The following is a 14446-nucleotide window of genomic DNA, read 5'->3' on the forward strand; positions in this document are numbered from 1 at the left end:
CACTCACAGTATGGTAAATTTAGAGCTCTTCATACACAGTATTATGCCTCCATAGCCCCCACACACAGTATGATGCTCCCTCAGTCCCACACACAGTATGATGTCCCAAAAGTACACGTCCCCACACACAGAATGAGGAACCTAAAGTTCCCCACACTATGTTGTCCCCATAGCCTACACACATGCCTTCACAATCACCTATACAGTATGAAGTCCTCACAGTCCCCCGCACACAGTATGATGCCCCCAGAGCCCCCCACACAGTATGATGCCCCCAGAGCCCCCACACAGCATGATGCCCCCAGAGCCCCCCACACAGCATGATGCCCCCAGAGCCCCCCACACAGCATGATGCCCCCAGAGCCCCCCACACAGTATGATGCCCCCAGAGCCCCCCACACAGTATGATGCCCCCAGAGCCCCCCACACAGTATGATGCCCCCAGAGCCCCCCACACAGTATGATGCTCCCACAGTACATTCCCCTGCACACAGTATAATGTCCACACAGCTGCCCATGCAGTGTGATGACCCCATAGCACCTTACACATACAGTATGATTACCCCACAAAATAATCACCCACACACAGTATGATGCCCCCAGAGCCCCCCACACAGTATGATGTCTATACTGCTCCCTCAATTCAGGAGTGAGAACTTTGGGAGGTATGCCACTGTGAATGCCGCTCTTTATATGACTAGAGTATAAGCCATGATGTTCTTCAGGATTAGTACTAGATACGTAATTGCTTGTAGTTCTCTGTATCTTATATATATGTGTTGTTTTTCAGTGCTGGACTTTGGCACAATGTTACAGAATGCAGCAGTAATTGTGGCTGCTCCAAATCTGCTTTCAACCCGATCTGTGGTGCCGACGGCATCGAGTACATCTCTCCATGCTATGCCGGCTGTGAAGACGTGAACTTTGATTACAAGGAGAATAAAGTGCTGGTAAGTACGTTACTTGTCAGATTGTGGCCACTACTAAATTGTATCCTACCATCTTCTCCTTACCTCCTTATCTTCCATGAGTAAAGTCAGAGTCCTGCTGTGTGCAGTAAGGCTGCGTGCCCACTACGCGTTTTTCAATCGTTTTTGCCGCGGAATTTCTGCAGCGAAAACGCTTAAAAAAACACTTGGTAATACGTGCCCCATGGTCCCCAATGATGATCCGCATGTGCTGTGCACATGCTGCGGAAATTTCCGCTGCGGATTATCATTGCGGAAAAATACGCAGCATGTCCATTAATTTTTCCTCCCCTCTCACAGTATATAGTCTATAGACATACAGAGGGAGAGATACTGCAGCTTCATCTCCCTCCTCCCCTCTCGCAGCATGCAATCTATAGACATACAGAGGGAGAGATACTGCAGCTTCATCTCCCTCCTCCCCTCTCGCAGTATGCAATCTATAGACATACAGAGGGAGAGATACTGCAGCTGCATCTCCCTCCTCCCCTCTCACAGTATATAGTCTATAGACATACAGAGGTTGAGATACTGCAGCTGCATCTCCCTCCTCCCTTCCCACAGCATGCAGTCTATAGACGTTTAGAGGGAGAGATGCTGCAGCTGCATCTCCCTTCTCTCCTCTCACAGCATACAGTCTATAGAAAGATAGATGGAGAGATACTGCAGCTGCATCTCCTCCACTCTCATAACATGCACTCTACAGATGTACAGAATGAGAGATACTGGAGCTGCATCTCCCTCCTCCCCTCTCGCAGCATGCAGACTACAGAGATTCAGAGGGAGAGATACTGTTGCTGCAGAATTTTGTTAAGAAAAAACGGAGAGTGGTGGTCATGGGGGATTCCCTGTTAAGAGGAACAGAGGCCGCTATCTGCAGACCAGACATAACCTCAAGAGAAATGTGCTGTCTTCCAGGAGCAAAAATTAAAGATGTGTCTGACAGGATATCAAGACTCTTCAGACCTACAGATCACTACCCATTCCTGCTAATACATGTGGGGACAAATGACACCGCAAGAAAGGACCTGGAAACCATCTGCAGTGACTTTGAAGACTTAGGCAAGAAAGTGAAAGAATTGGGAGCGCAGGTGGTCTTCTCATCCATCCTCCCAGTGGATGGCCATGGAACAATGAGGTGGAATAAGATTCTACAGGTGAACAACTGGCTACGTCGATGGTGCCGTCAACAAGGATTTGGATTTCTGGATCACGGAATGAATTACCTATACGATGGACTACTTGCTAGAGATGGGGTGCACCTTACGAAGACTGGAAAACATGTATTTGGAAGTCGCCTTGCTACACTCATCAGAAGAGCTTTAAACTAGAACAATGTGGGAAGGGAAGCAAAAGGCCAGAAAAAGCCATACAGCTGACAAATACTATTGAGATCTCTGCTACTGGAAGTGGAAAGGAAGAACAAAGACAAAACAATTTAAATAATAAAAGTATGGGAGGAAGAGAAACCAATCACAAACTAAAATGTTTTTATACAAATGCACAAAGCATGGGCAACAAACAAGGAGAATTGGAACTACTAATGCAGGAAAAGGAATATGATGTCATTGGAATCACTGAAACTTGGTGGGACGATACACATGATTGGAATAAAAGGCTAAAAGGATACAACTTATTTGCAAGAAACAGACTTGATAAACGAGGAGGAGGTGTCGCATTGTATGTTAGAAAAGCGAATATCTGCACAGAGATTGAAGCTTCAGAGACTGGGAGTTCTGTGGAAACTGTTTGGGTAAGAATACAAGGAGAGAACAACGGAAAGGACACCATTGTAGGCATTTACTACAGGCCACCTGGGCAAGCTGAAGATATGGATGAACTCTTTATGTATCAAATGACCAAGTTCTCCAAAAGATATGACGTAGTGGTCATGGGAGATTTCAACTATCCAGACATTTGTTGGGAATCTCTCTCAAGTAAAACTAACAGGTCAAGCAAATTCTTATCCTCTCTTGCTGACAACTTTATCTTCCAAAAGGTAGGGGAGAAAACAAGGGGATCTGCTACTTTGGATCTAATCCTTATAAACAGGGAGGAAATGGTTGAGGAGGTAAAGGTGGCTGGGACCCTAGGAGGCAGCGATCATGCTATTATAGAATTTTGGATAACTAGAGGAGGAAGACATGTGAAGACTCAAACTTCAAGGTTAGATTTTAGAAAGGCAGATTTTAAGAGACTCAGAAAGAGAATAGGAGGGATCCAATGGCTGGATGTCCTTAAGGACAAAAATGTCCAGGAAGGATGGGAAATTTTTAAAAATGAGATTCTCAAAGCACAATCGTTAACAATCCCGAAAAGTAGGAAGAATGGGAAGCATTTAAGGAAACCAGGATGGATGAACACAGAACTTAAACACATGCTAAAAAGAAAGAAAGAAATGTTTATTAAATGGAAAGAGGGAGGCATATCTAAAGAAGATTATAATGCAGTCTGCAGATCCTGTAGGGCACGTATCAGGTTAGCTAAAGCTGACAATGAATTAAGGCTTGCAAGAGATGTCAAAAGCAATAAAAAAGGATTTTGGGGGTATGTCAAAAGTAAAAGAAAAGTCAAAGATGCTATAGGATTTTTACAGGATGAAAATGGAGAAATGGTAAGAGAGGATGTTGAGAAGGCCGAACTTTTTAATTCCTATTTTGCATCTGTTTTCTCTCAGAAAGAAAATGTAACATCAACTGATCTTCACTGTCCTTTTAAAGGAATAGAAGAATCCAAGTTATCTGTAAACAGAAAGATTGTGAGGGAATATTTAGCTAACATAAATGAGTTCAAGTCTCCAGGTCCAGATGAATTACACCCCAGAATACTGAAGGAGATCGTAGAAGAAATTTTAGAACCACTCTCCATAATCTTTGAAAATTCTTGGAGAACAGGAGAAGTCCCAGAAGACTGGAGAAGAGCAAATGTTGTTCCTATCTTCAAAAAGGGGAAGAAGGTGGACCCAGGGAACTATAGGCCGGTGAGTCTGACTTCTATACCAGGAAAGATCTTTGAACAAATTATTAAACAACATGTATGTAAGTACCTGGATAAGAATGAAGTGATTAACCAGAGTCAGCATGGGTTTGTAACTAACAAGTCATGTCAGACTAACTTAATTTCCTTCTATGACAGAATCACTGACTGGGTGGATCAGGGAAATGCTGTAGATATAGTATATCTTGACTTCAGCAAAGCATTTGACAAAGTATCTCACACCATCCTTATTGAAAAAATGACCAAGTATGCAATGGACCAGGCAACTGTTAGGTGGATTCATAACTGGCTTAGTGATCGGACTCAAAGGGTGGTTGTAAATGGCTTCACATCCAGCTGGATGAATGTCTCAAGTGGGGTACCACAGGGCTCCGTCCTGGGACCTGTATTGTTCAACATCTTTATCAATGATTTAGATGAAGGAATTGAGGGTAAACTGATTAAATTTGCTGATGACACAAAGCTAGGAGGGATAGCTAATGCTAGAGAAGAGAGAGAGAGGATTCAAAAAGACCTAAATAAACTGGAGCAGTGGGCAGCAACCAACAGAATGGTTTTTAACAGGGAAAAATGCAAAGTACTACATCTGGGCAATAAAAATGAAAAAAGCATATACAGAATGGGAGGAATAGAGCTAAGCAACAGTACATGTGAAAAAGACTTAGGTATACTAATAGATCATAGACTGAACATGAGTCAACAGTGTGATGCAGCAGCAAAAAAGGCAAATACAATTCTGGGATGTATTAACAGAAGCATACAGTCTAGATCACGTGAAGTCATTATCGGTCTTTACTCCTCTTTGGTCAGACCTCATCTGGAATACTGTGTACAGTTTTGGGCACCACATTTTAAAAAAGACATCGACAAACTGGAGCAAGTTCAGAGAAGAGCGACCAGAATGGTGACTGGTCTGCAAACCCTGTCCTATGAGGAACGGTTGCAGGATTTGGGAATGTTTAGCTTGCAAAAAAGAAGACTGAGAGGAGACTTAATAGCTGTCTACAAATATGTCAAGGGCTGTCACATTGTAGATGTCATCTTTATTCTCATTGGCACAAGGAAAGACTAGAAGCAATGGGATGAAACTAAATGGGAGGAGACACAGATTAGATATTAGAAAAAACTTTTTGACAGTTAGGGTGATTAATGAGTGGAACAGGTGGCCACGAGAGGTGGTGAGTTCCCCTTCAATGGACGTCTTCAAACAGAGGCTGGACAGACATCTGTCTGAGATGATTTAGTGAATCCTGCTTTGAGCAGGGGGTTGGACCAGATGACCCAGGAGGTCCCCTCCAACTCTACCATTCTATGATTCTATGATTCTATGATCTTCCTCTTCCCCTCTCACACATGCAGTCTATAGACATACAGAGGGAGAGATACTGGAGGTGCCTCTCCCTCCTCCCCTCTCACAGCATGCAGACTCATATGTTCTACTGATTTATGGGTGGTAAGTTATAGGAACAGGAAGACTTTAATTCGGGACTCATTTAGCATTCTGAGATGTTGAACAACATATAAAATGAATTCTCCACCCAAGAATAACACATTGGGGACATCAGCAGCTCAGAATTTCCAGAATTTTTTAAAGCAAAACAAGAAAGTAAATCTCTAGTGAAAATGATTCATGCAGATCCGTGATTCACGAGGTCTGAGCTGATTCATGGATCTCCACTAATTCCACAGAATTAGGAGCAAAGATGCCAGGTCCTTACTGCAGAGGACTACAAAAGTCATAACCCAAAGTGTAGCACAAATATCCAAAAAATTTGTCAAGGTGTCACCACTACAGACTGGTTGCAAGACCGGTGCATGCAATCTATTACTCCCTGTTATCAGCCATTACTGGGGGAGGAGACTGTAGGACAGGAAGCTACAATCTATTACTCCCTGTTATCAGCCATTACTGGAGGAGGCGACTGTAGGACAGGAGACTACAATCTATTACTCCCTGTTATCAGCCATTACTGGGGGAGGAGACTGTAGGACAGGTGCCCACAATCAGTTTCTCCCTGCTGAGAGTAGCACCTGCCTCGTGAGCTCCAGGACTTCCAGGAGGAGGGTCGTCGTCTGCCTCTCTTCTCCCCAGGGAGAGGCAGGCTTACTGGGAGGCTGGCATGGCTTCCCAACCTTCTGTACCCCGGTCTATGCCGGCGGGGGACAAGGAGCCACAACAACCGGCCCAGAAGGGAGTGAGGAAATTGGGAAGGGTGACGAAGAACGTACCCACCTACTACAACCCCGAGACGGTTCATCGCCCGCCCAGAGAGGGAGACCGGGGCACCCCAGGCCCCAGGAACAAGAGCCCAGCAAGATCCTGGGGGGAGATGAGCTCCAGTGAGTCCCCAAGTTCCTTCTCCTCCCGAGTGGTCGCCATGCTACGAGAATACGAGGACGCCGGCAAAGCACTAACCCAGCTGAAAGAGGAGCTGCGGGAGGCCCGAATCCTGAACACCAGGGCGTCCAACAAGGAAAGACCCGTGACCTCCCAGAGGTTTAAAGCCCTCAGAGACGAGGTGGTCAGGTTAGTGCTCCTCCGGGAGGGGATTGAGAAAAGCGCAGGTCCCTTCCTGGAGAGGTTTAAGAACCAGCGGCGGTTCTCAGAAATGAAGGGGTTAAACACCTCAGGAGAACCGCCAGCCGGCGTCCTTAGTGAAGAGGAGGGGGAGGATGAAGAGGTGACTGGAGCCAAGCGGAAAAGTGAGGGGCAGAGCTGGAGTTCAAGTGGTCTCCCTGCAGGGCAGAGGACTCCGACAGCAGAGGCTGGAGTGTCGGGGGAGGAAGATGAGGAGGAAGGTGGATTACTGAGGGAGATCCGACTGCTGGAGTCTCCTGTGGACCTGATGCGGTTTTCCTTCGGGGAGGATGAACCAGTGGGGGAGACAAAGAAGAGGAAGAAGAAGACCGGAGGAGCTGCACAGGAGGTGGTGAGTTACAAGTATGTACCAATGTCTGATGTTGCGCCTGCCAACTCCTGTGTAAACCCTACCAAACCTAAAGGCACGGGTTCTGCAGTGGGTCCGAGGCAGAGGCAAGGTGGGAAGAGGAGAAGGACGTCTGTCATCTGTGCGGGGAACAGTGCAGTGGGCAAGGCTGTGGAGGTACTCACGGGGCCGGACATAGGAAGTTCTGTGGAGTTTCCCTCCCTGCCCTCTGCGGCTAAGCCAGTTATCACCGGGGCTGGGGAGGCCGGGAGGGATGTTAAAAAAACATCTGTGAGGAATACTGGGCACACCGCTGCGACAGGGGGGCAGTGTGCCCCAGCGCCCAAAAAGGACACTAAGGCCCCAAAGTCTGTGGGTGCAGGGCGGGCACTGCTGCAGTAGGGGGGCAGGGCACTCCAGGAGAGGACCTGCAGAAAGCCAGCACCAACCAAAAGAAAACTGGTGTGGTGCTGCAGGGAAAGGAGTCTCTGGAAGTGCTCCACTCCCCCAGCCCAGCAGGTGTGAGTGCAGAGACACCAGACACAAGGGAAGAAGGAATGGATGTGACTGTGGAAGGTGCAGAGAACAGTGGAGTAAATGGTGGTAATGGGGTGACAAGTAAAGGGAATGAAAGTAGTGGTGCAGTGAATGATGGGAGTAGTGGTGGAGTGAATGATGGGAGTAGTGGTGCAGCAAATGGTGGGAGTAGTGGTGGAGTGAATGATGGGAGTAGTGGTGCAGCAAATGGTTGGAGTAGTGGTGGAGTGAATGTTGGGAGTAGTGGGAATGGTGAGAGTAGTAGTGGAGTGAATGATGGGAGTAGTGGTGCAGCAAATGGTGGGAGTAGTGGTGCAGCAAATGATGGGAGTAGTAGTGGAGTGAATGGTGGGAGCAGCACTGGTGTTGGTGGGGGGGAAGTAGGCGCTGGTCCCGCTGCCCCCCCAGCATTGGCTGGGGCTTCAGCCCAAAGCTATTCAGGAGCTGTCAGTGCTGGGGGTAGTAGTGCACCCTTGTCTGGTGGCCCTGGGGATGGTGACTTGCAGCAGCAGCTCCTGGATGCCCTGAGGAGAGGGGAGAGCTCCATCACTGTAGAGGGGAGGGAGGTTGATCTGTCTTTCTGGGTAGAGAGACATGGTCTTTCAGCCTTCCGAGATAGAGGGGCAGAGACTGTCTGGTCTCTGCCGACAACGGGGCAGAGGAGTAACCGTAGGAACGTGGCCCGTCTCCACTGGGTAAGCAAGGATGCCTGTCCTGATAGGTCGAAGGTGGTTGAGCTCCTGCTGGGGATGGGCTTTGCGGCATATGACATCTTTGCCTTGATCCATCCCTACTGGACCTCCTACTTCGATGTCAGCTTCGTGAGGCCAGAGGCCTTGAGCTTTTCTGGTCTCGCCATGAGCTGGCTTGGAGGCGCCACGAATGGCAGAGTTTCTTTCCCCTGGCAATAACCCACCAAAATTCAGTCAGGAAGGTGACCGTTTTGACTAGTAACAAGTCGCTTTCCTGTATGGACATTACTACCTGGGTAAGTCGATACGGAGAGGTCACCGATATTCCCCAAAAGAATCTCGATGACCATGGTATCTGGTCAGGGGCCTGGACCTTCATGGTGAAATTGAAGGTTTCGGGAAACACTGTTACCCATATCCCGTCCTCAACCTTTTTGGGGAGGGATAGGATCTTGATTTTCTACCGGGGGCAGCCTAAGGTCTGTCACAGGTGTGGTAGCCCCACACACTTCAGTGCGCAGTGTACCACCCAAAAATGCGCACTGTGTGGGGACCTTGGTCATCTTGCTGCTGCCTGTGGCAGGATTAGGTGTAACTTGTGTGGTGACCTCGGTCACCCGTTCAGTCTCTGTCTGCGTTCCTTGGCCAATGCGGTCCTGAAAGCGGCGAGTGCGGGACAGGCGAAAGCCGGGACTAATCTTGCCGGTGAAGGGACCAGCAGAGGCGGGGGAGGCAGGGAACCGGTGAGGAGCAAGCTTCCGGCATCCAACCTCAGGCGGCAGGAGCAGCGCCGTGGGGACAGGGGACAGGGAGTAATGTCCCTAAACTCTGACCCAGATACTTCACTTGCAGCTGAGGATCCTAAAGACAGCGAACTGAGTGAGGAAGTCAAGAGACTTGAAAGGAAAGAGCTAGAGGACGCCACGTCTTTCCAGGAACCCTCTTCTGGTGACAGTCTTGATGAGGGAGAGGGGGAGTGGTCACAGACAAAGAAAAAGGGTAACAGGAAAACGGCCAGAGGTAGGAGGGGGACCAGATCTCGAGCTGCCTCTTGGGACTCTTTCTGACTCTCTTGCCGTGATCCAGGCGCCATTGGAGGGCTCAGCCGCCCCCCCTCTGGTGGATCTCTCCAACCGGTTCCGGGCTCTCCAGGACCTCCCTCTGGAGGGGGGGGATGGGGACCCGGGGCCGGAGGTTGCGGACAAGGTGGTTGGGGCTCAGGAGATGGCTGGGTCTTCCTCTCGGGGGGCAAATACAAAGCCCTCTGGGGGGACGACTAACCCAGCACCACCAGACAAGGGCAAGAATGTATGTAAGGAGAGAATGGACGAGTCTGTTTCTCTTAAGCGCACTAAAAGCCCGTCATTATCGGAGGAAGAGGTTGGGACTGTCAGTGGTAGGAAGAAAAAGGCTATCTAATTAAATCAATCATGATGGCGGCACCCACCCCGTTGACGCTGGCAACTATTAATGTTTGCAGCATAAAGTCAGATGCGGCAAGGTACACGGACTTTCATTTTCTCGGCCAATTGACGCCGACATTTTGTTTTTGCAGGAGACCAGGTTGACAGATATATCAACCTTGCATAGAGCAAGGCGGGAGTGGAGGCATCGGCCCTCCTACGGTCTACTTTTATTTGAAGGAGGAGGCCGTCTCTTCACCGTTGTCGGTTGTGGAGGTGGAGTTCTCCGATCGCTGTTTGATTATGTTTTCTCTGAATGTTACAGAGACTCCTCGGATGGGAAGAGGTTATTGGAAGCTGAATTCGTCACTCCTTGAGGAAGAGACTGTAAGACGGTCTTTTGAGGAATCCCTTCAGAGTCAGGTACCATTGCTGGGCCTAAGTAACACTAAGTCAGAGTGGTGGGAGATGTTCAAACATCGGGTGGCGAGATTCTTCCGGCAGCTCTCGAACCAAAGAAGCCTGAACAGGGATCGCCTGTATCAGAGCCTGAGGAGGAAACTCGAGCATCTTGTCTCGACTAAAGGTAGCCGCGAGGAGATCTCCAGAGTGAAGTCCTTGCTGAAGAGGTGTCAGTACGATAGGCACGCATCTTTGGTTTTCAAGAGGGACTACGGGAAGTACTGCTCGCCTGACCCTTACAGAAACTGTAAGATGTCAGTGAATAGTAAGATAATGACGGGGCTGATGGACAGTACGAGGTCCCTGAGAAGGTCCAGATCAGGGATCTTGGAGGTCGTCAGTTCCTACTACTCGCACCTCTTGGGAAGGAGAGAGCTGGATCGTGACGGGAAGTCGGCTTTCCTGGCTGAATCTGTTCCTGAGCCAGGGGCTGACCTCTCGCTGGGCGGTTTGGCAAAAGCGATCAAAGAAGAGGAAGTGAGACTGGCGATCGATGGGCTTAGGCCCAAAAAGTCGCCAGGTCCGGATGGCTTAACATCCGAGTTCTTTAGGACCTTTAGGGACTCTTTGGTCCCCCTCTTGACTCAGGTGTTTAACGAGTGTCTCTCCTCGGGCACTCTGCCGAGATCATTAAGGAGGTCAGCTTTGATCATTTTGTCAAAGGGTAAGGATCCGTCACGCATTCAGAATTGGCGTCCCATAGCACTTCTCAATGTGGACAGGAAGATTTTGACTAAGATACTTTTCAACAGGCTGGTGAAGTTTGCACCCCGGCTCCTTTCGGTGGTTCAGCACCGTTGCGTTCCTGGCCTTAGCACTTTTAGTGCTGTTCTAGGTGTCCGAGAGGCCATGGAGCAAGGCAGGGCGGGCCTTTGGAAGGGGTTTTTGCTGACCCTGGATCAGGCAAAAGCCTTTGATCGGGTTAACCACGAGTACCTCTGGTCCACTCTTTTGAGGTATGGTCTGCCTGGAGGGTTTGTGGACTGGCTTAAGACCTTGTATGCAGGGGCTGAGACTTTCCCTCTGGTAAATGGGTGGATCGGACGACCTTTCGGGGTAGGATCCGGTGTCCATCAGGGCTGTCCTCTTAGCCCTTTGCTTTACGCGTTTTCAATCGATCCCTTCCTCAGAAGGATCGATTGTGGACCGTTGGCGAGGGTGCGGATGGGCGGGGTGGCACCTGAGGCTATCCTGAGGGTGGTGGCCTACGCGGACGATGTCACCATCTTTGTTTCTTCGCAAGAAGAGGCAGTGGTGGTGATGTCAGAAGTGGAGCGCTAGTCGGAGGCATCCGGGTCCAAGGTCAACCAGGATAAGTGTGAGAGTCTCTGGCTGGGAGGCGGAGATCCCGGGTTTGATCTTCCGGACACCCTCCCCGAACCCCAAGAACATGCCAAAGTCCTGGGCATCGAATTCGGCCAGGGTGATTACCCCACGAAAAACTGTGAAGGCAGAATTAAAGGTGTCGCCCAAAGAGTGGACCAATGGAGGGGTTGGTCTTTGACCCTGAGGGAAAGGGTTGGCCTGTGCAAAGCTTTCCTGCTCCCCTTGCTAATCTACCTGGGCAGCGTCTGTGTCTTGCCAGAGCCTCTCTGGACACGGGTCTACAGTCTGTTCTTCCAGATGTTATGGAGGTACAGACTGAACCTAGTCAAGCGGGAGGTCACTTACTGCACGAGGAGACTAGGGGGGTTGAATAGGGTGAACCCCGTGGTGTTCCTAGTGAACACCTTCTTGAAAGTGAATGTGGCAAACCTCTGGAAAGAGAGGGCTCCTACGTGGGTATTCTCCTGCAAGGGATGGTTTCAGCCTTTCTTCCAGGAATGGGAGACAGGGTGAAGATTGAAGGATCTTCGCACACCACACGGGCATCTCTCGGCTTACGTTACCCCAGTTCTGAAAATGATCCGCCGGTGGGGTCTGGGAATGTGGGAGGTGAGGTCCCTCCCGAGGAAACTCCTCGATATGAGGGTCTGCTTTCTCATTTTCAGAGTCCATTGGTCCTCAAAGACTGCCCAAGTCGGGATCTGGAGGTTGGGTTGAGTTTGTTAAATTCTAGCAGGATCCCCAAGAAGTACTGGGACTTGACTTGGCGCTGCTTCCATGGTAAGTTGTATATGAGGGACAATTTGAAGTACAGGAGCTCCGAGGACAGGAATTGTCCCCGTGAGGCTTGTGCTAACGTCCTGGAAAGCATGGAGCACTTCCTGCTTCATTGTCCCTTTAATACAGAGGTGTACAACAGGGTGGAGGCTTCCATCGGTTGGCCGCGGCTGGCTACTCTGTCCTACGCCGGGTGGGCCTATGGAGCGTTCAGAGACCTTGGGAGAAGGGACCGAGACACTTTATTCATAGTCAGCGCAGTGGTGAGGTATTTCACGTGGAACGCACGAGTTTTAGTCTCGACGCAGAGTAAAATCCTCCATGTAGATGAAGTCTGTAGGAACATCCTAGGTGACCTGGTGAAGGTACGTTCTCTGGAGTATGAAGGACTGTGTGCCCGGAGGGCGGCCCGTCTCTGGAGGGGCTTTTCCTTCAGGGTGCCTTAGTCCGGTAGTACTCCTATATCCTGGTGGTGGGCTGATGTCTTTCCACCCTAGATTGTTGTTTTGTATTTCTGTCTCCTGAATAGAAGGTTTGCCGGCATCGAACTTGAGCCTTGGATGGTGAGTGTGTAGGTTGTGTTCTGTATATATTGTATATAATGTATAATAGGGGTTTTTTGTTAGGTTGGGTGGGGGATTTGGGGGGTTTTCATCAGCAGTGATAAGAGGACTGATCTGGCCTGGCCTAGGCCCCGTCTGGGGAAAAACTTTGGGGCCTAATCTTGAACTTTGTGGCCAGAGCTGGATCAGGGGTGGTGGGAAAGTTAGTGTAGGTCTGTGTTTTATATATATATAAAAAAAATAAATAAATAAATTTAAAAAAAAAGTCCATGTCACTATTGTATATATTGTTATTTTTGGTTTTCTGTGGTGTGAATGAGGTGCGGTAAGGGGGTGACTGTAAGGTCAGGCAGTGGGACCAGTAGGTTAGTGTTAGTGTCCGGTTGTATATACATTATATTAGGTTTAGTGTTTTATTGTATATAATCTTGTATATAGGACGGTGTTTTATGTGTATATAGGACGGTGTGAGCGTTGTGTGGGATTGTATATAGTAGTATGAATGAAGCTGGGCCGGAGGTTTTATAGGTTTTATATTTATTTATTGTTTATAAAAAAAAGTATATGTATATATTCCTGTGGTGATGGTTATTTTGTTTCTTTAATTTTCAAATTTTTTTTTTTTTTGTTCCCTCAGTAGGTCGAATCTTCTCCCCTTTCTGTTTGATTTATTTTGCTTAGATTTGTGTCGGGTTTTTGTCGTCTTGTTCTGCAGTTTTGTTCTTATGTTTTGTGTCCTGTAATGTATTATTGTTGTGTCATGTAACGTATTCTTTTTTTTTTTTTTTTCTTCCCCTGGATCAACGCTGCGGAATAGCTGCAGTGCACAAGTAATAGGCTGAACTGGATGGACGCTTGTCTTTTTTCGGCCTTATAAACTTTGTAACTTGTAACTTTGTAATTCTTCTATAAATAAAAAAAGACCTACAATCTATTACTCTCTGTTATCAGCCATTACTGGGGAGAGGCGACTGTAAAACGAGGGAATAAAATTAGTTTCTTTCTGTTATCAGCCATTTCAGGATGATAGACACTGACTGTATTTACCTCCTACAATCCTTTCATTATTAATTATCTACAACAATATAACAACACACTAATATAAAATATAACATGTCCTCCTGCAAATGCACAATGAGTCCAATAATGAAACAAACATTACCAAGAAAATCCCATTATCTTCCGCGAATAAGTTTCCATTACTGTAATCACTTGTCGCTATTTGTCAATAAAGATAATTTCAAAATAAACACAAAACATGAGTGTAATACTATGTCCCGGCTGCTGCTCATTCTCCACAGATTATACATCCTACACGTGTGATGTTTGTATCGGGGTATTAAAGGCACAACCCCATTCCTGATAGTAGATTCCTGAATCATTTAGTGACTTGATCTGGTTTGTTTCAATATATCAGTTTAAAGTTTAGACTGCTTACCCGACTAAGGATTGGCTAGACTTGATGCAATTGTAACAGACAGATGTATTATAGTTATGTATGTATTATGTCCTCCACAAAAACCATGCAGTATAATGCACCCCATAGTCCTTCATACAGTATAACGCACACCCCATAGTCCTCCATAGACGATACAGTAAAATGCACCCCCATAATCCTCCATAGAGTATACTGCACTCTGCATAGTCCTCCATGCAGTATAATGCACCCCATAGTCTTCCATTCAGTATTATGCACTCTGCATAGTCATCCACATAGTATAATGCTCTCCTTATTGTCCTCCACATAGTATAATGTACTCCCCATAGTCCTCCATATAGTATAATGCACTCCCC

At 47.9% G+C, this 14446-nt stretch overlaps 1 protein-coding gene across 2 annotated transcripts in view; it reads left to right on the forward strand.

The window, feature by feature from the left end:
* SLCO2B1 (solute carrier organic anion transporter family member 2B1) overlaps positions 1-14446 on the forward strand; it is a 355225-nt gene that overhangs the window by 249667 nt on the left and 91112 nt on the right. For both annotated transcript variants that reach the window (XM_073661073.1, XM_073661072.1), the window contains exon 11: positions 791-950. In XM_073661073.1, the coding sequence (XP_073517174.1) occupies positions 791-950 (160 nt within the window). The remainder of the gene's footprint in view (positions 1-790; positions 951-14446) is intronic.

Source organism: Phyllobates terribilis, unplaced genomic scaffold, assembly GCF_046119375.1.
Source record: "Phyllobates terribilis strain yellow unplaced genomic scaffold, ASM4611937v1 Scaffold_2__4_contigs__length_985480577, whole genome shotgun sequence".
NCBI lineage: Eukaryota > Metazoa > Chordata > Amphibia > Anura > Dendrobatidae > Phyllobates > Phyllobates terribilis.